Source organism: Gossypium hirsutum, chromosome A01 (genome assembly GCF_007990345.1).
Source record: "Gossypium hirsutum isolate 1008001.06 chromosome A01, Gossypium_hirsutum_v2.1, whole genome shotgun sequence".
NCBI classification, from domain to species: Eukaryota; Viridiplantae; Streptophyta; class Magnoliopsida; order Malvales; family Malvaceae; genus Gossypium; species Gossypium hirsutum.
The window spans coordinates 34,624-61,039 of record NC_053424.1 but is presented as its reverse complement, the minus strand read 5'-3'; the positions used below and the strand labels follow the sequence as shown (position 1 = coordinate 61,039).

At 34.2% G+C, this 26,416-nt stretch overlaps 2 protein-coding genes and 1 long non-coding RNA gene across 33 annotated transcripts in view; 1 reads left to right on the top strand and 2 right to left on the bottom strand.

Moving 5' to 3' along the window:
• Positions 1-2,704: 2,704 nt before the first annotated feature.
• Positions 2,705-12,285, bottom strand: LOC107939228 (lysophospholipid acyltransferase 1). 7 transcript variants are annotated; one of them, XM_041116664.1, is made up of 11 exons: positions 11,223-12,285; positions 9,919-10,658; positions 9,327-9,412; positions 9,109-9,172; positions 8,904-9,022; positions 8,212-8,713; positions 7,251-7,917; positions 6,963-7,060; positions 6,505-6,677; positions 3,466-4,576; positions 2,705-3,384 (listed from the first exon to the last, which is right to left on the bottom strand). In XM_041116664.1, exons 2-6 carry the CDS (start codon positions 10,424-10,426, stop codon positions 8,576-8,578), a joined length of 915 nt encoding a protein of 304 aa, XP_040972598.1. In that variant the 5' UTR covers positions 10,427-10,658; positions 11,223-12,285; the 3' UTR covers positions 2,705-3,384; positions 3,466-4,576; positions 6,505-6,677; positions 6,963-7,060; positions 7,251-7,917; positions 8,212-8,575. The 7 variants fall into 7 exon arrangements, with proteins under 7 accessions (XP_040972598.1, XP_040972607.1, XP_040972614.1 ...); XM_041116673.1 differs by having other exon boundaries at positions 4,432-4,576; XM_041116680.1 differs by having other exon boundaries at positions 4,462-4,576.
• An 8,176-nt stretch (positions 12,286-20,461) lies between these two features.
• LOC107936969 (peroxisome biogenesis protein 5) overlaps positions 20,462-26,416 on the top strand; it is a 40,572-nt gene continuing 34,617 nt past the window's right edge. For 14 of the 25 annotated variants that reach the window (XM_041116608.1, XM_041116596.1, XM_041116607.1 and 11 more), the window contains exons 1-6: positions 20,467-21,547; positions 21,984-22,212; positions 23,813-23,902; positions 24,804-24,924; positions 25,390-25,637; positions 25,758-25,913. In XM_041116608.1, coding sequence (XP_040972542.1) covers positions 21,480-21,547; positions 21,984-22,212; positions 23,813-23,902; positions 24,804-24,924; positions 25,390-25,637; positions 25,758-25,913 — 912 coding nt within the window. In that variant the 5' untranslated portion in view covers positions 20,467-21,479. Of the gene's footprint in view, positions 21,548-21,983; positions 22,213-23,812; positions 23,903-24,803; positions 24,925-25,389; positions 25,638-25,757; positions 25,914-26,416 lie in introns of all 25 variants that reach the window. The other 11 variants (XM_041116632.1, XM_041116625.1, XM_041116620.1 and 8 more) reach the window with 5 other exon arrangements.
• Positions 25,277-26,324, bottom strand: LOC121231841 (uncharacterized). The gene is made up of 2 exons (XR_005929929.1): positions 25,465-26,324; positions 25,277-25,339 (listed from the first exon to the last, which is right to left on the bottom strand). It is a non-coding gene; the product is annotated as an uncharacterized lncRNA (long non-coding RNA).

Below are 26,416 nucleotides of genomic sequence, written 5' to 3'. Positions count from 1 at the left end.
TAATTTTAATTCACTCGGTCATCGAGATGACACGAAGTTCAACACTAGGCATTTTGGGTGTTATACATCAGCCACGTCCTTGACGTTATGAATCTCCAACTCAAGTTTCACCCAAGTTGTGAGTTTATCCTTGAAACAAAAGAAGGCACTCATTTACTCTAGGTTTAGAATTATGTAAAATGAGCTTAGAAACTCTCGCACATACTCGCGTATCCCCCGAGGTGAGCAAGTCAACGTAGCTTTAACCCTCAAAAGCTTTCCCTTGAGTTCCACGATTTCGCTGCATAGGGCCTCCACCAAGGCCACCAAGGCACTTCTATGGTTGCAACAACGCCATCCATATGGCTCTCGGTTGCCTTTAACCGACTCACCATTGGCTTGCCCTTCAGAACCACTTCCTTGCCTTTGCTCACAGTACTTAGGGTCTCAACCATCTTCTTGACCTCCATGCTCGTTGTTTCTTCTGGAGTTTTCGTTATCATCTCAATGACTTTGCAACCGAAGCTTTGGTACCACTTGTCACTTGTCCGGGGTGGCAAGCTGTTGTTGACATGCTGTCTGGTGGCCATGCATCAGGCATGCCCCTTTGCCACCTTGTCCTAGGCTTTCTCGCACCTAATTGATTTAGAAGATCGTGTAAGCTGCCTAGCTACTCCCTTGGCTTTCCAAACTCGTCCCTTGACCCTTGTAACTTGCACATGCCTTAGGAATGTCTGGAACCTTGTTTGCTCGAAAGGCCTTCGAGCCATGGAATCAGTGTTTCCTCGATGTGCTTGCTTGTCAAACTACCTGCCTGTTTCCCAATCAAAGCACCTTGATTTACCGGCACGTGACAAGCTGACCTGGCTATGACTAGAGGTGTGCATGGGCCGAGCTACCCGACTCGGCCCGAAGGCCCGCCCGAAAAATGAGAGGGTTAGGATAAAAATATAAGCTAAAAATATGAGTTTGGGCAAAAAATGAGGCCCGTTTAAAAAATGAGCCGAGCCTCGGGTAAAACTTATTTTGCCCGGGCCTGGCCCAGCCCAAATTATATACTAAAAATATATTTTTTTATTTTTAATCATATTTACATTTTATTTTCAATTTTAATATAACAACTTTTTATTATATTTTCAATTTGTGTATTGTTTTAAGAATTGTTTTAGTTTCATTTTTTTATTTATTTCTTGTTTTAATATTTATTTTTATGTTTTTAAATGTATTTGATTTATTATATTTTAATATTTTATATTTAATGAAATAAGCTAAAAAAATTTTTAATATGGGCCGGGCTAAGTTCGGGATTAACAATTTTATTTCGGGCAGGGCTTAGACAAATTTTTAGGCCCATATTTCAGGTCGGGCTGGGCCCGGCCCTAAAAAATGGGCCTAAAATTTTGTATGGGCCCGGCCCGGCCCTTGCACACCTCTAGCTATGTCTAATCATGTTTTTCTTATGGTTTTGCTTCACCTTAGACTTCTAGGATCGGTCTGTTCATGTTTTCCTTTGTACCCTAATACCATTCGACCACAGATGGTTATGTACCAAAAAATACCAACCAACCTATTTCCTGACTTAGGATAACGACTATATGTTTGTTTAAATTAGCCTAGAACCTACTGCTTTCCTTATCTAAGGAAAGATTTGTAAAATACTATCTTCAATTCTCCATTTCTTTGTCAAGAGTTCATAATTGTAGTGGTAACTGGTTATTCCCCTAAAGTTGATCACATGCACAAAAGAACTATACAAAGATGACAAGAAAGGAGTAATGGAGGATAATCATCAAGAAAAAGAAATTTATTGGAATATGCCCCTTAAACAGAAAAACAAAAACAAAAGGGCATAACAATGGATCCATGATGACAATCCAATGAATGCTAGGAAGAACATGTTGGATATAATTTGTAACATTCTAGAATATATATACTCATTACTTGCAAGTATTTATATTTAATGTATGTATTAGGGTAGATATATCTAGTTTAATGAATGTACTTGGAGAAGATGTATCTAGTAGTCATGCATGTATTTAACTAGGATACATGAATATGTTGAAATCAATAGTCACTTACTGTTCCGAAATGACCATTCATGCAATGGCGAACTCAACATGCAAAGCTGTAAGCTCATTAGAATAAGTGAGCTCAAACAAGCCTGCAATGTGAAAATCTACCAGCACACAAACAATTCCAACTAAGTTCATCGATAAGCTCCACTCAACTATTTTAAAGAAAATCTACCCCGATCCTTACTGACGAGTGCAAGCACCTAGCAATGTGAAAAGAAAACTAAATATGCATTGATCCATGGACAGACTAATATGCACCACCTTAGCACCAGATAAAATGCAAGACTTTTCACTCCAAATATGACCATGTTCTTCTAGTTAAAATTGATGTTAATGATCCCAAAGTTTCTTACTTTCGATTCTATTAGAAAACACACAATAATGCCATACAAACAACATTTTTCCTTGAAAAAGGAAATCAAACAGCACTTGTATAAGGAAAGTGGCCTTAAATATTTATTCACCGTAATTAAATGAAAACAGCCAAGTGTTCAAGAAATTGGAAACAGCTATTCCCTGACCTTAAATTTATATAAACTGTAGATTAAAGAATATCAACCTCATTTAACACTCAAGATTAAACTTACCAGTAAACAGAGAGTAGGCTAATTTCAATGTTGCAAATTTCAATCATATTGCAAATTTCAATGTTTAAACGAAAAATAGCTCCTTCTATCCCTTTCCAGTAGAAGTTTTCATATATAAGAAATGAACATTGCATGGTACACCAACATGGCTATATCAAGCCAGCAAAAAAAAAAAAAACAAAATGTAGCGGTACAAGAAAATAGATCCTTTGTGTTCAAAAGGTTTTCTTGCTTGCTTAATCAATAGGTTGTTCTGTTTCCTAAAATATGATGGTATTCACAGGGCATTAGACAAGATTAAAAATGATTTAGATTTAGGTGGAATAGAAAGGTAAATGGTCAACCATGCCAGGCAAAGAATCATAACCAAAGATGCTGAACAGATGGCTGAGCTAGACAAGCAGTCACATCTCTTAATAGAAATTCTTGTAGTATTAAAGAACACAAAAACAATGTCTTTTGGTGTAAGAATACACACGAACTATCCAACTCTGACAAACTAGAGCAAAGTGGATTACCTGCTGGTCATCATCATTTTCAGCATGGGTTATTCCTAGCAATCTCCAACCTTCAGCATTCTCAGGATTTTTCATAACTTCAGCCTCTAGGGCAAGCACTGCTTCACTCAAAAGTCCTTTCCTCAATAGCTCTTGACCTTCTTTTAAAGGATTTTGATGACCAACATATGGATTCATATCAGAAAATACAAAGACACCCCTGGAAGCGTCCGACCGCTGAGGAACCTACAAGTTTTCACATCCAAAACATTCATGTAGAATTAAGGGAGGTTATAAAGTGAACTTCTTCAAGGCTACCAGACTTACTCATCATATGAATTTGCCCAGTTATCAGACGAACTATCTCCCAAAGCCCCCTCACCAACTTGACGACCAAATTATATAAATATAATTAAAAGTTTTATTTAATGTCAAATTATCTTTAGCATATTTTAATACTCAATATAATTTAAGTAGTGTTTTTTTTTTCCTTCAAAAAATATAATATTGTTATTTGTTGAAATAATACTTAACATTTTTATAAATAATGGTTAACTAGTAAAATAATTATATATGATTTCTCATTAAATATAATAAATAATTTAAAGTGGTTGCAAAAGAAATTAATTAAAAACATTTGAATTGTTAAGTGAGTAGTAATATTTAAAAATTTAATATTTTTACTAATATCTCTATTAAAAATAACAATTCAATTCTTTTTAGAAAATTAGACCAAATTTAACTTAAAAAAATAAGGACAAATTTGAAAAAAAAATATTAAATGTCAATTTTATCATTACCCATATATTTTTAATGTAAATACTTTAAAATTTTATAGCGATTTATAAATAATTTTATTGTTAGAAAATTTAATAAAATATATATCTAAAAATATAAAAGATAAAATTGAGCCTATTTTTTCAGGCTTTTGTTTTCATTTGGCCTGTTTTTCCAGGCTTTTTTCTTCCAAAAAAAAGGCTTCAGAATTCTAAAATGTTTTGCTTACAGAAATAGCAACGAAGCAAAAAAGAAGAAGAAGAAGAAGAAGAAGAAGAAGAAGAAGAAAAGGTTAATTTACAAACCAAGCTCACTATTTTTACTATGATGGAGAAATGAAAGAGCCATGCTCTTTAAACTGGCAGTAATATCTAAACTACAATCCAGTACTAATATAGCTTCTCCATCACATAAACCATAAAAAAAAATACAATTATATAAAGGAAGGGGGAAATCCAGAATCTAACAGCATTCATCATTAAAATCCAGAAATCAATAAGCAAACAAAACCCTTACCGCAGAAGAGAAATTGGAAAAGAAAAGTACCAAGAAGCGCTCGTGCCAAGTCAATTTGCGGCGCTTTTTGATGTGGGGAGGATCAACCAATGAAGAAGGGAAAGCTATTTCTTTGAGATCGTATCGGACGTAGTCATACAGCTTCCTGCACACAACTTTTACCTTCATTTTAGGTTGATATAGGAGAAACCCAATTTGATTAAGCTAATGCATTATCTTTGTTGTTCCACGGTTTAAATATTTAGGGGAAGCAGGTTATTAACAGGGTTTGGCTGTACAGAGGCCAAGGGCTTTTGATTTATTTGATTTTCTTTTTTTAACCTTTTCAAGCTTTTCAGGAGCTAGCTCGGATTTGGGAAAGTAAGCTGTTTGGTCCTGCTTAGATCAAAGATAAAGAAACCAAAATTAAAGCATGAGTAATAAACAAATTTCAAACAAAGAAGAAAAAGTGGTAATGCTTTCTTCAATACCAGAAGATGCTCATAAAATAAATAGCTGAGGATTTTGATTCATCACAGCCAGAAAAACTTGAGTTACTAAACTTTGGGAACGAAGAAAATGAAAAACAAAGTTAGAACTAAGAATTTATTGAGAAATCTCGGGAAAAAATAAATCGGGAAAATCGAGAGGGATTAGAGGAAGATAGAAAGAGGAATCTTGATTATTCTTAGAGGGAGATTACTATTGGCAATTGACAAGTCTCAATTGATGAATAAAAAAGGAAAATAAAAAATATATAATTAGCGTTTTGAAAATAGGGAGATAGATCAAATTCCACAATACAAAAAATAGAGGAAAGAAGGTCTCTTTCCTTTGACTCTGAGCTGATAAATTTTTTTGTTGATTTAAATTTAAGAATTTGTGTTGTTCTTTTTATTTACCGATATATATGCTGTTTTTGGAGAGAAAGTAAAAATATGTTCTTGGGATGCATTTTTATTGAAAAAGTGTTTTACAGGGCGCGCTTGCAGCCACGTTAGCTGAAAACGTGCCCTATAAGACACATTTTCATTAGAAAGCCTCTTTGCTCAGATGATTAAATGTTAGACTTGATTTATCATTTAATAAATTAATAACCAATAGAGAAAATAATCAATATAATACCGTACAAGAGAATGATTAGAAAAAAACATTAAAAAATATGTTTTAAGTTAACCATCAACAAATAATACCAAGCATGTTACAGGCAAAGTTGAAGGAAAAGAAAGTCATCATGATCAAAGTTTAGCAAATTGTAAAGCAGCATTGAGCATATTTTGTAAACCACATACCATTAAATTATAAAAATTGACAGTCCAAATATTAGTGCATTTTATAGACTAATTTGAACTCCCAAGGCTATGTTAATCAAAGGAAAACAATAAACCCAGACAATCAGTTCACATATTGATAAAATCGTAGCTTACCCCTAAGATCATGTTCGATATAATAGAGCTTCTATTAACAATCAAATCATTACTGGAATCCTCTACAAAAAGATCTGAAAGTAGTAGGAGGTAGAGAGAAGCCCATGCTGCAATTGAAGCATGGAAAGTTGAAAATCCCCCGTACAAGATAAGGCTATCTAGATCAATGTTGCAAAGAAATTTAGGAAAGAAAGTTATATTTTAAACAATTTTTTATACAAGAAAAAGGAAAAGAAGAAAAGAACATAGGACAAAATTGTATGTTCCATTCCACTTTTTCTTTATCACTTAGTTTTCCATATGCTTTGAAACAGAAAGGGCTAATAAAACCTTTACATTTGTCTATGAATATTGAGTTAGATATAGTTCCCTGGTAAAAACACATTAGCATGTCCTTCCAAATTTGCACATGATGCATTAGTAGAGAAACCTACATATCGAATAAAGCACTGAAAACATACCACTGAAAAAATGAACGGGTGACTCAGACATGAAAATAAGATTGAAGATAATTTCAAGAGACATACAAAAATATTGCTAAATTCCTGTTGCAAAAGAGCAGAGCATGGAGGTCATAGATGCAGGTGATTATCAGCTTGACATTTCAAGCGGTCTTATTTGGGTTGCCTAAATCAGTTGTCCGGCAAAAGAAATTTAGGACACTTACTGCTGGGATAACACTTGCCGACAGCAGAAAAAGTTGAGAGGTTTAATAAGCTGAGGATATCCAGAGATCGACATTCCTTTTGATGTCGTCCAGCTATGCTAGTATCATCAGCATGGCCCTCATAACCTTTTGTCTTTTCTTGTTGTTTCCTTTGTTCAAAGTATTGCCTTTGCCTTGACAATAACAAGAAAAAGGAAAGCATCAAGTAGGAAATAATTTCCACAAAAGTAGGTGGCAGTTTATTGGATTTTATGTTACTAGTGAAATGTTGGGGGAGAGATGCGTGGAAGTAGAAATTAACTTATAGCAAGTAGTGCGCTTGGTTGGGTTGGGATGGGATGGTGGCACAAAAATACTGGGAGCAAAATTATGAAGAGTGTAGCAAGCAACAAGTAAAAACCTCTGAGTGAATCAGTGAGTCTAGTCAAAAAGTGAAATTCAGATTAGGTAACGCTTACAATCGTGACTTTCCGTCTTGATCCCCCCATCCACTGCAGCATTGCTCGTGCCCTCTCTGCAGATACTTGAAAATCTTGAATAGAACGCAACAGAATAGCTGATATCCAGAGAGAGCAAATAAGCCTACACTTTTGATTAAGCTCTAAAAACCTAAGATAGATTTTCAATCAAATTAATGAAGGAATGCAAACATTGAGACTTGAGAGTAAGACATAACTAATTGATCTAGAAAGAGCAGGAGACATAATCCCGTTCAATGTTAAAATGAAGGATTTTATTACTCTTACCAGTTATGATAGTGTTAGCAATAATGAAAGTGGTAGTAAATGAGAAATTGGCTGTCAGTTAGTTTGAAATTCTGGCAACTCTAAGTGGCAGTAACAGGTCAGAGATTGTGGAAAGGAAGAGAATGAAATCCATCCAACACAAGGCAAGGCAGCTGAGATGAGGAAATCAAATGTGATGGATTGGAACTGGCAGTATGAATGGTCCAAAAGCTTTTTACTCAATTCAAATGCCGAATGAGAGAGTTGTAGGGGTGAGCGAGTCGGTTATTTGTATGTAACCGACTTAACCAACATTAACCTAGGATAACCAACCTGCCTTGGGGTGCCACATCCAGCCGAACTGAACCGACTTTAACTTCGGTCGGTTCAGTCAGTTAACCAACTTTTTTTCAGGATATGACATTTATTTTACTGTACACTGTGAATTTTTATAGCAAATAAAAATTAGCTACTGGGAACTGAATAATTGGATATAAATTTTTAATTACAATACAATTACCAAGTTTATTGCTCTAACATTTATGTCAAAAATGAAATGCTGGAAATTTTTGAGGAAAAATTCGCCCAGGCACTCAATAACAAGTAGAGGACGCCAAGAACTGAAGGACCATAACAGCACAAATAGGAAGTTGTATGTATATATAGCATCATCTGTGTCCGCAAATGGCTGAAATGGTTGCAATTAGATGATTTTAGAAATTAGAATAAATCAAATTTCATAAACAGAGTATGAACTAGTCACGAGTTTTAATAAGAAAGAGTAACAACAAATTGAAGAAAAGTAATTAAACATAAGTTAAAAAAAAAAAACAGAGAAGTACTCCATGAAAGCTTTGAAAACTTTTTTAAAAAAGGTTACCAACAAAAATTAAGTGGTAATCAATCACAAAGAACGCAAATAACAATCAATAACCACAAAAGTCGAAAAGTCGATGAGCTTCAATCCTAAATCAAGAAATACCTTAGTGAATCTGAAAGAGGGAGGTCGAATGGTGAGGAGGAGGTGCCGCGGCTTGTAAAATGAGGGAGGCTATACGGTGTGAGTCAGTGCGATGAACAACGGTTGGCGGTTGGGGAGAACCAACAGAGGTGTCACTACTTGAGATGAAAATGGAAAAAAAATGCTGTTGAAACTGTCATTTTGGCTGGGGTGGGGAATTTATATTTTCATTTGGATTATATTATGTGTTATATTCTTTAGTTAAAAAAACATTTTAAATATATTTATATTTTATATATTTAACCCCCGAAAATTTCAGTGGTCAAAGCAAACGATACAAATCTAACTCCAAAGAGAAGAAAATTGGCTTTGGCCTACTCAGTACTTACTGCTCTTTACGAGCTTTAAAACTGGCAGGTTTTGCAGGTATTATGTAGCCCAAGATAATCAATGCTATCGGAATCATGGTTCCAATATAATACACACTCCCATATGATGCAGGTGTCTCGTGCTTGCTTAATAGCTGTACGATACAACAAGGGAAGTATATTAAAAGCTAAGTTACGGAAATAATATTATCTTGATCATCCCACACCATCTGTCCAGTGACATGGCCAACCAATTAATAGCTTGATTGGGTGAGCATATTATCACCCAAAGATGATAAATTTCAAAAAATTAATGGTTTAACTTTACTAGAGAGAGGGAGTAACCATAAAGCCAACACAGGAGTAGTTCAGAACCAAAACTGTGTAAGCAAAGTTCATCACGGCAAATGCTTTCTTCACAAGAGCCATATTTGTGGGTATAGCTTTTTCCCATTGGTAAATAACTGCTCAGAAAGAAAATGTGAGAGGTGAGCAAATAAATGTAATAATACAATGATTGGAATAACAATAACGATGCACGAATCAATACCTCTTGAACCAGCAATCATCAAAGCTGACTGAACAAGGAGTATGATGTACCCAGGATACAGTCCCTAAAACAAATCAGAGAAGGCAAGAACAAAAGGTTAGCACCAGGAAATTTTTGAGTGAATGCTACTATCATATTTTTTAGAATTGCCTTTTACAAAAGGAAGACAAATATAAGAACATCACAAAGATTTTTCGGTAGTGTAGCAAATGACTCACATGCCAAACAGCACTAACGGTCTGTGTGGCCAGTAGCTGGAAAAAACGAGGCTTCTTCCCCTTCTTAACAAGTCTCTCATAAACATCTGCACCAATAGAGTACTATTTTAACTTTTTACTCTGGGTATCTTATGACTTTAGCTTGTATTTGATTCAAATGCCCCAGATATCGAAGAAGTGCTTCGTGCTAACAAAACTAAAATAACTGCTGTTACTTTAAAAGCTAAAAGCCATAAAATATTGTAATCAAACGTATAAAAAGTTATATCCAAAAATATATATATATATAAAAACTTATTAATTAACTAATTTATCCTTTTCTTCCATGCTTTGACTCATCACACAAAATTTAACATTTGATGGAGATTTAGACAATTGGGGGACATATACCTACCACCGGACAGCATCTAGCCATCAAGAATAATAATAATAATTAAAGCCAGAGGATCAACCTTAATGAAATCAGAAACCAATTCCAAAAGTTGTTCATATTGTTAAGCATTATATTTACATGTACAATATACACCAACAGCATATTTAAGCAAAACTGACCAACAAAACACAGAAATGAATAGCAGCTAGAAACACTCACAATGACGAAGCCAGGTGCTAACTTGTATGTTCAAGACAAGTGGTAACAGCACTGAACTCTTTGCTAACTCAAACCCTAGGATATCAACAACCTTTGCTCGATCCCATTTTGGTTTTGGTGGTGAAGATTCAGTCCATCCACTGAAACCCAGGCCAGAAATAACCATAGCAGCCTCTGAAATTGACCAGATGAAATAATATTTCCACCGCATTGTAAAACCAGACATATATTGGTAACTCAACTTCCTCCAGAATCCCCATTCTTGGTATGCAGGATCAGTAAACCAGGACAAGGGACGAGATGGTGAAAGGTAAAGAAACATGGCCATACAAAAAGCAGCTTGGACAAGCGCTCGTGGAGTTGCTACATATGGAGATGGTGATGGTCCTTTATCTGAGTGAGCCCAAATCTTTAAAAGGGGAGGAGGGCAAGAATAAGAAGAAAGATCACCAAAGTTACATCCTGGTATCTTCAGAGTAGAAAAGGCACGCAGAAATACAAGCAACATAACAAACTTAACCCCTTCCCTTCAGTCCAGTCAAGGTAGTTCTTCATCTCGTAAACTGGACCAGCAAAGTGACTGCCACAGCACAGGCAGTACCCAAAGTATTCAATCAAAGAAGGTAGCTTAATTAACCGATTTTTTTTCCGAGCCTCACGTAAGTCTTCCTCTTTCAACAATCCATCATTGTAGTTCATTGCACATGAAATGACTTTCAGTGTCAAGACCATCAACGCATCTAAATATCAGAAGAAGGTGCCCCACAATTATCTAACATGTATAAAGTACAAAAGAAATCCCTAGAAAACTGATAATAAAACCATGGGAAACCTTAAATAATAATGTACATAGATGCATTTTCAACAATGTGAATTAAATGTCAAAGCAGGAACTTATTAGGCATTACAGTCCAAACAAAGTGTCAGCTACAAGAACAAAAACCTACAGACATTTACATAAGGTACATGAATCCTCTTCCTCCAATCATTCCTATCAGCCGCCATCCTCTCTTCAAAATCTAATAGATTCATAGAATTTGTTATCACCTCAAACCAGGTCCTTTTTTGGTGCCCCTTCAACCTTTTATCTGCAAGTCATCTGTTTACTCCATTCTTCTAGCAGGTGCATCTTTTGATGTGCCCTAGTCCTATGCAGCCAAAGCAATGCAAATGGTTTTTTCTAACATTATCCTTAGGAGCTATCCCAACTTGGTATCACGATGAACTAATTGCAATAAACAACGGGTTGAAGATTCATCAATGCTCAATACAGCAATATGAAGGAGAAACTCTAACATGCTTACCAGTGGCATCGATACCTCCTTGCTTCCATGCATCCCCGGTCATGTAATATACATGGTACAAACATATAAAAAGGGAATAGTTAAGATTCTAAAATAGGTACTATTTACAGAGACTGAGTTTATAGCGCATGCATTAAAAGGATTTTCAAAGAAACTTCAATAGATAATCTAATATCAATCAAGTGTTGCATAAGCAATATTCTTCCCACAAATTTTCACCAGCATCATCAACAACCATATACGTTAAAAGGAATGAAAAGTGTATATGCATTTACTAAAGTATTCAAGAAGACAAACATATAATTTTGTCAGTCAATTTAGCATGAAAACCCAGCAGGCATGACCATCAGGTTTTTTCCCCCTCTACAACCTTTTCCTAAAGATAAAAATAGAAATAATTCAATTTCTAGAATTACAAACCCAAAAGCATAAATCAAAATGCTGATCTTTTTCAATGTCAAGCATGTAAACAGGGCAGAATATAACAATCTTAAGATAAAGTTTTCCCACGAAAAGTTTCTTAACAAAAACCAATGAAAGACTTACCAGCCAATCAAAAAACCGAAACCCAAGAAAAAAGTGATAATCCAACACTTGGGACGATAAAGAACCATTGCAGCATAACCCAACAACATGGGCACCAAAAAGTGCAGATTTGAGGAAAACCCAAATGACAGATAAGAAAGCAACGCTCCCGTAAAGGCTGAGTAAAGATGTTTAGCTTCGAAATTTAACCGTGTATTTTGCGTTGCATCTCGAGATGCACGAAACTGGAGATTTGTTCTTGGTTATGATCAAATGAAACCGTGGTCAAGTCAGGTATTCTGAATATACTTGTATGTTACTCTGAGGGGTTTTATTTGTTTATTCTCATATGCGGCATTTTGTCATGCATTGAATGGAGAGTGGCAAGGACGGGCGGGATTTGCCAATTGAAGCGCACCTTAGGTTTGAATATTAAGTTCGATTAAGGGTCGGTATGTTTGACTGAAAATGGTGATATCCCATTACAGGAGTATTCCGCCTGGTGATTCTATCTGAAAGGGATATTCTGTTGGAAGTACATGTCATTACAAGGATATCCCACAGTCTGTTTAGGGTTGTTATTTTAAGAAAAGTACTGGACTATTATTAAAATGCAAAAACACGTTAAATCATCAGAATTAAAAGACAAAGCCAAAAATAAAAAAGGCCCAAAGAAAAATAAAAACCTGAAAAAACAGACTCAATTTTCCTTTGGTTGAGAGAGTTTAATATTGTATTTTGTTTAAGAAATAATTTAGTTAGAAGAAAAAATATGATTATTTAGTTTTTAAAGTTAATAATAAAGTTAAGGAATAATGCATGAAAAACGGTTTAAAAACAAGAAAGAAAATAAAATTTAGGTCTATTTAATGTAATAAAATTTTTAAAAATAAATTACACGCGAGTCTGTTTTAAAATATCAAAAATTTAAATTTAAAATCAAAATCGACTTTTTAAAATTTTAAGTATCATATTACAAAAAAGATTTAATAAAATTTAAATACTAAATATATATTAATATATTTTTCAACAAACCTACAATGATAAAACTATAGAAAGTTAATTTCTTTTATCACTTGAATGCTTTTTTTTAATTATTTAAATTTATTTATTATAGAAATAGTAAAATGTACTAATAAAAACATATACTATTAATAGAGGTGAGCATGGTTAGGTCGGGCTGGGCCCGACTACAAATTTAGGCCTGTTTACTAAGCTCAAGTTTGGCCCGGGTTGAAAAATAAACTTAAAATTTTGTTCAAGCCCAACCCCAATAAAAATATTAAAACTTGGACCCGACCTAGATTATCCTTCTTAATTTTTTATATTATTTTTATATAATTTAAAAATATATATTATATATTAAAAATACTAAAAATATTAAAATACTTTCCAAAAAATTAAAAATAAATTTTAAAAATTATGTATACTTAAATAGACTAAGATAAATGCAACTTAATAAGTAAATGTCTCTGAAATAATAACAAAATTAACAAATTTCTTTAAAATAATAACAAAATTATTAAAAAAAATAAGTTTTATACCATATTCAAACAATAACAATGAAATAGTAGCAATATAATAATAAAATAATAACAAAATAAAAAGAAAATAACAAAAAATAATATTAAAAAATAATTCTTTTATCATTTAAACCGACCTTCTTTTTTGTCCAAATCAAATGCCTAATTAAATACCCTTAGTTTCCTTTTGCTCTTCAAGTCACTGCCCCCAATTTCTAACGGCTAATTTCTAAATCCCTAATCCTAACAAAATAACTTTGCCTTCTCCACTCCAACACCCTACGGCCACCACCATTGCTAGATCTTCCTTATGTTCTTGATAATGCATAAGACTTCAGGGATACTCCTGCTTCATTGCCTCGAAAAGGTAAAGAGTTTTCTATTTACCTTGTCCCACTCAGTTTTGTTGCATTGTCCCTTTATACAGTACTTGGCGGCTTTTAGTTAATCTTCATTGTGATGCAGTCAAACCTAGAGTATACATGATTCTAGGAATACCTTTTGCTTCTCGTGTTTAATATGGTGCTGATGCTCTCTCATATAGCTTAATAGGATAGATAATTGATCATTTGCTTTCAATCAAGGTAGAACATAGAATGCGCCTAATGTTTTGAGCAGATGTGCATATCATACATAATGCTATAAATTTGCCTCATATAGGTTGATTGAGCTAAATCCATTAAAATTTCTTAAGGTCACATCGTTTTTCCTGTTGGTTCCTTGGGGTTTGGCGTTTGAAGGTTGGGGGTTTGGGGTTTCTGGGTCGGGTGTTGTTTGCGTTAAAAACACCACAAAAGGTCTTTTACCTTTGAGTGAAGCGGCACCATTTTTCATGGTTATATCATCTCCCGTATTTTCTTTCCTTGTTCTTCTATTTTAGCTGCTCCTCAGATTGAAGAAAATATTAGTCTTTTCTCAGTCTCAATCGACATTGTCTCAGGTAAGACAGTTCTGCTTCATGTCTTCCTTTTTTTTTTTCCCTTATTGGCTTTTTATTTTTGTGTTTTCCTTTAATTTCTAGATTTGCTATAATTTATTTTCTCTTTTCTTCTGAATTCTGGGTTATGCTGGTTGGGTGCTTAAAAAATTAAGGTTTTCATTGATGTTTCAGTTCGTCTGAAATTTTTTAATTGTTTTAATTTTTACCTACCGAAACTGGATTATGTGATTTTCAATGGTGTTTAGTCCAAAAAATTTTCACAATATACTTTTACAAACCAAATAATAGATACCTTAAAGCAATCTTAGGTTTGGAAAAAACCAGATAATAATATGTTAATCCACTCTAATCTCCTTTTTTTTCTTTAATTTCCTTTTGTTTTTTGTATTCTCAGTTAATTTCTTCTGCTGTTAAAAGATGTCGTTTATCCGAAGATCTTTGCCGATTATCAGTCGTTCTCAAGAGGTCTCCTCCAATCATTCGAGTTTCAAGTGAGTACTTTTCATTCTTCCTTTAATTTTTGCCTAACTATAATTAGAATTATTTACTTTGATTTTTGTGACGCGATCTTTCGGAAAAATAGGAAGTAATTTCTAAATTGGAAAATATGCATTGAAATCATGTCATTTTGAAGTTGAAATGGTATGGTTTTGGCTGGTTTTCTTTCAAATGAGTTCATCAAAAGCATAAATAAGCTTTTAAAAATGATTAGGTCATGCAAGGTAAATCTTTAGACTGTAAATAAATTGTTGTGGCAGAATTTTGGATAAAATGATAGGTACTGTTTCTAGAAAAATCTATTTATTTTGTATCTTAATGAGCAGTATAAGATACGGGCACCGGTAGTTGCTTGGAGGAGTTTCAAGACCTTTAGTGCAACAGAGAAGGTCTTGGAATGGAAAAGTGGGGTAAGTGGCTGATGATGATGGTGAGCTCATTTGATTCTAGATACAAAGATCTCGATAAATATTTATGTTCATGATTATTTGACTTCTGCTGCAGATGGGTTGATTTCCATCAAAACTACCAGTAAGTTTAGTGTCTCAGTATTCTTTTCTTGCTAGTCAAATATCCATGGTTGAATAGCTTAGATTTTGACTACAGTTAGGGGAAGAGGGAATTAGAAATAGGGATCTCCTTTTTGGAGGATTAGCGTGGTTACCACTAGGTTATGCGTATTGCCTGTCAGTTGTTAGCTGCTTAAGCTGTAGGCTATAATACAGGGTTGTCAATGACTCAATTCTGCTTTAAGTTCACTACGCTTTTTAATATGTATTTATGATCTGAAATTTAAATAATTCATTTCGATGAACAACTTATTATAGTGCCTGAAATGCTGTTAACACTAGCTGATATCTGATATTTGATTAACATTAAGTGAAACTTGATAACAAAATATCAAACGTTTTAATTAGAGAAACATGAAAATCTTCAGCTATGATTATAATTTATGCATGCAAAACTATAATCTGAAGTTGTAAGTTTTACTTTTTTAACATCTTAGTTCAATTTGTATACGCGAATGTTAATTTGTGTTATTGTTTTCTGTATGAATCATGCATTCACCTTGTCAGTTGCATGCAAGAATGACCTAGTTTTATTTATCTGTTTGGGGAAAGGTTCACACGAATATATTCTTGCTGTTTCTTTAGGTTAATATGTAAATTCTTTTCTGCTAGTTTAAGTTTATTTGACATTAATTTGTGCTAACATTATGTTTTTGTTTACCTTTTTGTTGTTTGTAGGTCTTAGCTTTTAGGGACATAGCTCCCCAGGCTCCTAAGCACATTTTAATTATTCCAAAATCAAAGGATGGCCTAACTGGTTTGTCTAAGGTACAGTTTTTTTTTTTCCTCATGACTAACTGAGCAGTAAACATTTATGCCCCCTTTCATAGAGGAAACTACAATTATGGCTGGGTATTAATTTGGAAAAAAAGTATGGAGAATTGTTAAAAGAATGCTGCTCAAGTTTTGTCAATTTGATTTGCCTTTTGCGTCTTGCTCACTCTTGATGCTCTATAAGGAAAAGAAAGAGACGGAAAATGGGAGTCAAAGTAAATGGAAATTGTATTGAGAAATTCTGGTGGTAGAGACTAAGAGAGTATTAGTGGTTATAAGAAGGTGGGGAACTGAAAGAGCATCAATACTGAGGAAAGACTTAAAACTTGATATGCAAGTGATTATAGGTATAGACCATAAATCCATGAGATAAATTGAGCTTCTAAATATATCCGTACAACGAAAAACCCTAATAGAACCTTAAAGCAATATCCATTATTCATCCTTGTTGGAAGAAATTGTCTTTAGAGTTAAATTGCATATACCCCTCCTTCCTTGAGTCAAAATAGATGACCTTCCCAATGAACAGAGAGTATGTCATTGATCTAGAATTAAAAAGCTCATCACCAAGTTATTTCAATCCATCAACTTATTGCAATCACTAAAACACTTGTAAGGTGTGTAATGGAAAAAACATAAGGCTCAAAGATGTCCGATGAAATAATTTAGTGTTAGAATTTGCAATTTGTGTATCCAAGGCTTGTTCATTTGTTTTCTGTGTCATAATCATGTTTAAGGTGTCATGTATTTATTATAAGTTTTGACATTTTAAAAATAAGTGGTGTTATATTGATTTTGATATGCTTTTGTGCTTGTGTAATAATGTATTTTAGCTATTTTTCTTGTGTCTGTTTAGTAACAATATTATCTTTACTTTTGCCCATAAATTTTGTCGTAGTCTGGTTTTATTTTGTGAAACTTTTTGATGTTGAACAAAAGTTTCCAAATCTTTATTGAATGTTACCAATTCTTTCTGTTTGAGGGTTTTGTGTTTGTCATTTGATAAAACTAGTATGTTACCAACCATTTGCCAAACCAGAATTCCAACTTATCTCTGGAAATCTGACCTGGCTGAAGCGGGCTATTGAGTATGGTTTAATAGAGCCTCCTATATAGCCAAATACTGAACTGCAAGAGGAAAACCTTTTTGTTTTAGGATTTCCTATTATAAGAATTAGTTTAAGAGTATATTATTGTGCCTGTGGTAAACACAAAGGGTGGCGGGGATGAGATTTGTTTTTTGGACTGGGTATACGCTAGTGGTACCTAGGAGTGAGATTTGCCAGTTATACAACTGTAGGCCCTAATTATCGTATTAAAATAAATTAAATAAGAATATGAAGCTGATAGTTCCTTGATCTATTTTTATGGTTGTGAGTTCTCTTTTGTAGGCTGAGGAGAGGCACTCTGAAATCCTTGGGTAATACTGCAAAGCTTGTTGCAAAATAGGAAGGGCTGGAAGATGGATTCAGGATTGTGATCAATGATGGCCCTAAAAGGATGTTTGTATTCTTTCTCTTGTATATTTTAGTTAATTGAGAAACATTAATTTCCATTTCTATTTGTAGACTAATGGGAATGGGGCTTAGAATGTTATTCATATAGTACGTTGTGTTGTATTGCAGGTTAATCTGTGTATCACATTCATGTCCACCTCCTTGGAGGGCGCCAAATGAACTGGCCTTCAGGCTAAATAAAGAAGTTATAGTTGATATAGGTATTTCATGATCGTGTGCATTGTATGTTTCATGGCCTTGTTGATAACTTCAATAACGATAGCCGACATGTGGGCTTTCATTAAATGATCAATGGAGTACGCTCTTGTATAGGGAAAACTAATGACCCTTGTGAAATGCATTGCTTGGAATCTCAACGAGGCCTGTTTAAAGTTCCCCAACTTGATGCCTGTTTAATATAATTTAACTGGTTTTCAGTGCAGCAGAAATCTTACTTGGAGAGATGAAATTTGTTAGTAGAGCAGCTGCACTTAATAATAGGCATAATAAACCGTTTGAAAATTTTCTACTTCTTTCTCTCCATCATAAATTTGTCGTTAATTCATGTGGGATAAAAAGGACAAGTTTTTGGTTCGGTCTCAAAATTATCTCCATTTTATGGAACCTTGCTAAGGACTCATTTATGATGCATATTTTATCCCATTATATGGTTTCTGTTTTTCTAGTTGATAATAGAAAGATGATTGTTTTTTTTTCTTTGATTCTTCTACGTGTTGGTTTTGGGAAGAAAGAATATTTTCAGAGAATTTGATTAAATATTTTCACAGCAACATTTTATTAAGCGCAGGGTAAATTTTCATTCTTATTCCGATTAGGGGATATCCTTATTCTATTCCGTTTAGGATAAGCTATTCCAAGAATATCCCCATCATATTCCGTTCCGGTTCAGTATTTTTAGTGTCCGGTTCAGTTGTTTTGGTGTCCGGTTCATATTTTTAACCTATTTGGACCGGGTTATCTGTCATACTTATTCCACTAAGGGATATCCCATTCTGGGGATATTCCGGCTCGGGGATATCCTATTGAAGGATACCCGGCTTGGGTATATCCCATTGCAGTGATATCTTGGTTTGGGTTCTAGGGGCTTGGGCTTTGGTTTGGGCTGTGTTTTTGGGCTTTGTTTCGGTGTTTGGGGCTGTGGATCGCTTAGGTTTCAGATTGCTGGGTTTTGGACTATATAGGATAGTGATTTCAGGGACCAAAATATATACCAAAAATGTCAGTAGCCTTATAAATTATTAAAAAAGGAATTGAGGATGAGGTTTCTTTTTAATTGAAATGGGGTTTTTTATAATAAAACCAACAAGCCAACTCTAGGCCGTTCACGATTTTAATCCAACAAACCAAATGGATCGTCTGAATGAGGGGAAGAAAATAAGGAAGCCAGCCACTAAGAATCTTTGTTGTAGGGTTTATGAATAACATTGATTTCTATCTCACTTCTCCTGGTATGTCTCCGGCAATAAAACTCCACCGTTTCTTTCCATCTTCCTCTGTCGAGTTTTGGCTCAGATCGACTCCCGGGTAAGAATTGGTGCCTTTGTTTGACAGTTCGACTCCTTATTTCTCTTCTCCTAAAGATTCTTCACATTTGAATCTTTGCCATTATCGTTTTTACATGGCTTTTGGTTTGGAATTACGGGTCGATCATAGGATGGTTGACTGAATCAGTTTCGAAATTGGGTTTTTGTTTTGTATTGTAAGCAATTGAGTGAATTGGGATTATAAATACATAAATGGGTTTTGGATTTCTCTGTCTTTGTTGTTTGAGAAAGTGTTTTGTTTGTAATTTATGCTTTTGGCTGGTTTAAAATAGTTTAACTATTTTGGAGTAGCATAGGGATATTGCGTTGCCAGGTATCAAATTGTACACTGTGCTTGTCACAGGTTTTCAGTGAGAACTCTTGATTAGTATCTAAGCTATGACTTAAAATTTGTCACGATTGTAAGCGTGACCTAATCTGAATTTCACTGTTTGACTAGACTCACTCATTCACTCAGAGGTTTTTACTTGTTGCTTGCTACACTCTTCACAATTTTGCTCCCTAGGTTAGTACTTTTATAACTATTTACATGAACATCTGGTATTTTTGTGCCACCATCCCATCCCAACCCAACCAAGCGCACTACTTGCTATAAGTTAATTTCTACTCCCACACATCTCTCCCCCAACATTTCACTAGTAACATAAAATCCAATAAACTGCCACCTACTTTTGTGTAAATTATTTCCTCCTTGATGCTTTCCTTTTTCTTGTTATTATCAAGGCAAAGGCAATACTTTGAACAAAGGAAACAAAAAGAAAAAAGGTTATGAGGGCCATGCTGATGATACTAGCATAGCTGGACGACATACCTTTTCTTGTTTTTGCTTAGCAGGGTAGTTTTGGATGACATACCTTTTCTTGTTTTTGCTTAGCAGGGTAGTTTTTGTAATATCCGCTGAGCAGAATACTTTTCCTTTGTTTTTAGTTGATATGTGCTTCTTTTCTTGTTTTTGCTTAGCAGAATAATTTTTGGGGTTTGGTCTTTTTGGGCCTAGCTCACGCTTAGATTTCGTCTTATCATTTATATTTTTGTTATTATAGCGCCTTTTCCAAATACTATGACACTAGTTTCATTGCTCCCAAGATTCAGGAAGAATCTGTATAATATTTTTGTAATTTCTGCTTAGCAGAGTACTCTGTTTCCCTTGGTTCTGATTTTTACCTTTTATTATTATTATTATTATTTTGTTTTCTTGTCGTCCCTTTCTATCTGTGTCTATTTCCATTTTTTTTTCCCGACATTTCTTTTCTAACTTTTGTGTATGCGCATGCCAAAATAACATACTTGCTACAACAGGATTTTGAAATCCCCTTCTTCATAGGATTGTGATTTCAGGTATGATTTTCACTTCTACCAATTTTCCTTTTTCACGTCTTTTTAAGTTTCAGATTTATATTTATCTTTTATTTCTGCGGGCATTGTGGTTTTCATCTCTGTTTTAGTTTTCAGATTTATGCTTCTTATTTTTTTTTTTTGTGGTTTTACTATAAGTTTCGGTGTTCAACCTTATGAAAGACTTCTTATATTTGTCTTTTTAAATCTTTCGATTTCATTTTTTTGATAGTTTATTGCCTGTAATGTGTTTTATTTTATTTTTTCTGATTGTTTGTTTCCCTTTGTATTTAACGACATTTTCTTGTAAATATTTGAATAATTGAATCCCATTAATTAGATTTTATATTGCCTGTTATGTGTTTTATTTTGTTTTATTTTTTTGATTGTTAGTTTCCCTTTGTATTTAACGACATTTTCTTGCAAATCTTTGAATGATTGAATCCCATTAATGAGGTTTTATAGCGAAGATATGTTTCTAATACGCATCTACCATAAAGCACTAAATGATTAATAGAAAATAAATGAAATCATTCTCTTTCTATTCCAAGTAAATACCGCTCATATCCCACCTTGGAATAATCTATTCCAGGGTTATCCCTCTCATTTCCCCTCTTAGAATAATCAATTCCGGGGATATCCCTCTGATATCCCATCCCGGTTCGGAATTGCAAGTGCCGGTTTTTCTGATTTAGATGCCGGTTCAGGTAATTTTTCACGATTGGACCGGTCAACTTGCCGTACTTATTCCACGTCGGGATATCCCATTCTCAGGATATCCCGGCTTAGGTATATCCCGAATTAGGATAGCCCGGCTTAGGTATATCCCACTTTGCGGATATCCCGGTTTCGGTATTAATTACCATAAATGTTACCGTTGCCACATGGCGATTTAGAAAATCTACGCTTTTTGGGCAGTAACGGATAGGAGAAAGCTGCCTTTTCGTATCCCGCTTCCTTCCCATTATCTCTCTCTCTCGGTCTTATTTCAATAATTCTTTTTTGTGAGAGGGAGAAACCCAAAGATTTTGTATGCCGTTTCTTTTTGATGATATTGAAATCCCCTGTTTTCGCTATTTGTTTGAAATCTATCGATGTGGGTATGTCTGTTTCTTTTTGGTTGTTTTATTGTCTACTTTCGTGAGGGATAATCCCTAAGCTTTCTGGTGTAGAACACAGTGTTTCACTCATTGTTTGAAATCTTGCTGTGGGTCTGTCTGTTTCTTTTTTGTTGCTTTTTCGGAGACTGATTTCAGGTTGTGTTTGCGTTTTCATTTGTCTTTCTTTTTGTCTATTGCCTTTTCATTTCTATTTTTAGTTTTAGAACTATGTTTTTTTACTTATATTTTAGTTGGTTTATGGGTTTTAGTTTTCAGGTTTAGACATCACTGTTTCTTTATGTCTTTCAAATCTGTTGATCTCATTCTGGTTGTTTTGTTGATCTCTTCCGTGTTCATCTCTTCCTTCTCAATCGTTTCTGTTATTTATTTATTTATTTTATTATTGTGATATTGAAATCACTTGCTTCATCCATAGATTTTGGGTTTTTAGCCCTAGGAAATATTGTTTCGGTTCGTCTTTTCAAATCTATGGATGTCGGTGTGGTTGTTCTTGTTGGATGCTTTGGGAAAGAAAGAAATTCTGGTTCTGCAAGATTTCACCAGCCATGGCTTCTCTTTTTACAGTCAACTACTTTATTATTCATATTCTCTATTACATTGATTCATCCCAAATAGACACGCTGTTCCCTTCATCGTATTGCACGGTAATGTTTTTATCCCAATATCTTTTCTTTTCAATTTTAATGTTCTTATGCACTCTCCCATGGCTTAAATTCTGTTAAATGTACGGGTTAAACAGGATTAGATGCCAGTTTAAGCTAATACCCATATTTCTTTTATTCGATATCGTATAATATTGACTGTCAAAGTAGTAGGAATTGTATTTTGGTTTTCTAATAATGTGGTTTGTTCGCAATGTTCGATTATTGTACAATGCATCACGGATTCCCCAAGCTTAAACATACCGATCCCTTTTCATCCATGATTGTTGAAATTATCCAAGGACTAAATTGTGAAATTATCCAACTTTATGCTAGCTTAAACATACCTATTCCTTTTCATCCATTCAACAAATCAACACATTCACAGTCATACACATATTAACCATTTCCATCTCAATATAATACTCAAAAGTTAGCTACATATAACCATCTCAAAATACTCAACCATAACAAACAAATACTCAACATGATTCTTTGCCTGGCAAGGTTGACCATTTTCCTTTCTATTCCTCCTGAATCTAAATAATTTTGAGTCATGTCTAATGCCCTGTGAATACTATCATATTATAGGAAAGAGAACAACCTATTGATTTAGCAAGCAAGAAAACCTTTCAACACAAAGGATCTGTTTTCTTGTACCGCTACATCTTGTGTTGTATTTGCTGGCTTGATATAGCCACTTTGGCGTACCATGCAACGTTCATTTCTTATATATGAAAACTTTTACTGGAAAGGGATAGAAGGAGCTATTTTTTGTTTAAACATTGAAGTTTGCAATATGATTGATATCATGTTTATCTTAGTCCTGAGGCTTCAGTCAGAGTACCAGATCTAAGGCTGCAGTCTTTGCCTGGCTGCTAATGTTCTGGATCTAACCTATTATCATTTGTTGTCACATGAACTAGTAGTGCATTACATTTCACTTATCATCCGCATCTATTTATTCTTGAACCATGTCAAATCCTTTTTGGCTTAATTAAAATTAATTTGAATGGATAAGGTTCCATCTTAAACTATGTCTATATCGAGCCTATGAAGTGTAATGTTTCACATTTATTGCAAATTGTTTTGGATGATTAATGTGTCTGCATGTCATTATCTTGAGACTTACATGGATTATGCAAGACAATTTGCAGTTAAATAGGTGACGATCAAAGATAACGTGTTGTCCTTTCTGTTAACACTAGCTGATATCTGATATTTGATCAACATTAAGTGAAACGTGATAACAAAATATCAAACGTTTTAATTAGAGAAGCATGAAAATCTTCAGCTATGATTATAGTTTTCGTTTGCAAAACTATAATCTGAGGTTGAAAGTTTTAGCTTTTTAACCTCTTAGTTTGATTTCTATTTGCGAATGTTAATTTATGTTATTGTTTGCTGTATGAATCATGCATTCACCTCATCAGTTGCATGTGAGAATGACCTAGTTTTATTGATCTGTTTGGGAGCAGGTTCACACGAATATTTTCTTGCTGTTTCTTTAGGTTAATATGTTAATTCTTTTCTGCTAGGTTTAAGTTTATTTGACATTCATTTGCACTAACATTATGTTTGTTTGCCTATTTTTTGTTTGTAGGTCTTAGCTTTTAGGGACATAGCTCCCTGGGCTCCTACGCACATTTTAATTATTCCAAAAGCAAAGGATGGCCTAACTGGTTTGTGTAAGGTACAATTTTTTTTGTCCTCATGACTAACTGAGCCTGAAACGTTTATGCCCTCTATCATAGAGGAAACTACAATTATGGCTGGGTATTAATTTGGAAAAAAAGTATGGAGAATTGTTAAAAGAATGCTGCTCAAGTTTTGTCAATTTGATTTGCCTTTTGCGTTTTGCTCAGTCTTGATGCTGTATGAGGAAAAGAAAGAGAAGGAAAATAGGAGTGAAATTAAATGGAAATTGTATTGAGAAATTCTGGTGGTAAAGACTAAGAGAGTCTTAGTGGTTATAAGAAGGTGGGGAACTGAAAGAACATCAATGCTGAGGAAAACCTTAAAACTTGTTATGCAAGTATTGATAGGTATAGGCCATAAATCCATGAGATAAATTGAGCTTCTAAATATATCCGTACAATGAAAAACCCTAATAAAACCTTAAAGCAATATCCATTATTCATCCTTGTTGGAAGAAATTGTCTTTAGAGTTAAATTGCATATACCCCTCCTTCCTTGAGTCAAAATAGATGACCTTTCCCAGTGAACAGAAATTATGTCACTGAGTCTAGAATTAAAAAGCTCATCACCAAGTTATTTCAATCCATCAACTTATTGCAATCACTAAAACACTTCTAAGGTGTGTAATGAAACAAACATAAGGCTCAAAGATGTCTGATGAAATAATTTAGTGTTAGAATTTGCAATTTGTGTATCCAAGGCTTGTTCATTGGTTTTCTATGTCATAACATGTTTAAGGTGTCATGTATTTATTATAAGTTTTGACATTTTAAAATGATTGGTGTTATATTGATTTTGATATGTTTTTGTGCTTGTGTAATATTGTATTATAGCTATTTTTCTTGTGTCGTGTACAATAGTACCAGGTCTGTTTAGTAACAATATTTGCTCTAAAGGTTTCTCTTTTTAGGTTGCCGGCCAGTCATATTAACCCGAGGTATCTCTCTCTACAATCTCAAGTGAATTTTCTACAATCTCTCTCTACAATTTCTGCTGTCGGCAAGTGTTATCCCAGCAGTAAGTGTCCTAAATTTCTTTTTCCGGACAACTGATTTAGGCAACCCAAATAAGATCGCTTGAAATGTCAAGCTGATAATCACCCGCATCTATGACCTTCATGCTCTGCACTTTTGCAACAGGAATTTAGCAATATTTTTGCATGTCTCTTGAAATTATCTTCAATCTTATTTTCACGTCGGAGTCACCCATTCATTTCTTTCAGTGGTATGTTTTCAGTGCTTTATTCGATATGTAGGTTTCTCTACCAATGTATCATGTGCAAATTTGAAAGGACATGCTAATGTGTTTTTACCAGGAACTATATCTAACCCCTTGTGCTATTGCAGATGGATATACCTTCCAATTTGGCTTTATCTTTCCTTTTCTTTCTGCTACTATCTCGTGCTTTGAGTAGTCTTTACATGCATGTCACCTTTTAGCCTGCTTTTCTTGCATAACACAATTAATGAGCTAAACATACAGGAACAAGCTCAGGTAACGTCTGTAGATCAAATGAGAGGGGGAAATATAGAAAGTTTATCTTTACATGCATGTCACCTTTTAGCCTGCTTTTCTTGCATAACACAATTAATGAGCTAAACATACAGGAACAAGCTCAGGTAACGTCTGTAGATCAAATGAGAGGGGGAAATATAGAAAGTTTGGCTGCAATTCAGTGGACTAGGATGCTTGCACATACACTCTCTCAAAACAGTGATCCTAAGTTTCGGGTTATTTAAAACTGTTTGGATAAATACTTGCAATGTGTCAAGATAGCTCTTAATGATATCATCGTTACTATGCATGAGTTAATATATGCACTTATGTACTGTATGTTTTGGGGCATGCAGAATTCAAAATTTCTTCAATTTGTATCCAAGATGAGTCGTGGTGAACTTATCATTGATGATAATCAGGTCAAACCAGCATCAGAGAACTGGGCAACAGAATATCAGCAACAGTACAATGGAGGTGCTTCTTGGGCTGATGAATTTGCTCATGATGAGGCAAGTAGAGATCTTGTGGAAGCTAAAGAAGCTCATAGATTAATATGTCCTGATAATCAGTCATAAATTCCTTTTAGCAGTTAGACAGTTTCCTCCTTTTTTTCTTCTGCCTTGCCTACGTAGACTAAAATGGAACTAACATCACTGACCTTAAGTAGTAATCTCATTCACCAACCTAGGTGGTTGAAACTAGTTTTGATGATTTGAGAATGTCCCAGATGATAATGATGGTTTGGTTAGTGCTATTATCTATATATCTACTATAATTTAGCAAATAAAGTGTGAATGACTAATGATTCTGTATTATTACATCTTCAGTTGAACTTTTAAATCAACTAAACCTGTAAATCTTAAATGAGATTATCTATATTTGTTATTTATAAAATATGCTACTCACCGTTTTGGTGGTTCTTAGTATTTCTATGGGCCAAACCAATGGGTCATGGAGTTTGCTACTAGATTGAGTAGTGAGAGCTTATTGATTATAATAAGTTAGAAGATAC

Coding starts and splice junctions, on each gene's coding strand:
- LOC107939228 (XM_041116647.1), bottom strand. CDS start 10,426: ATGTTGCTTGTATTTCTGCGTGCCTTTTCTACTCTGAAGATACCAGGA. Junction 9,413..9,918: donor TAGCACCTGGCTTCGTCATT/GTGAGTGTTTCT, acceptor CTATTGGTGCAG/ATGTTTATGAGAGACTTGTT. Junction 8,714..8,903: donor ACTCCTGTGTTGGCTTTATG/GTTACTCCCTCT, acceptor TGTATCGTACAG/CTATTAAGCAAGCACGAGAC.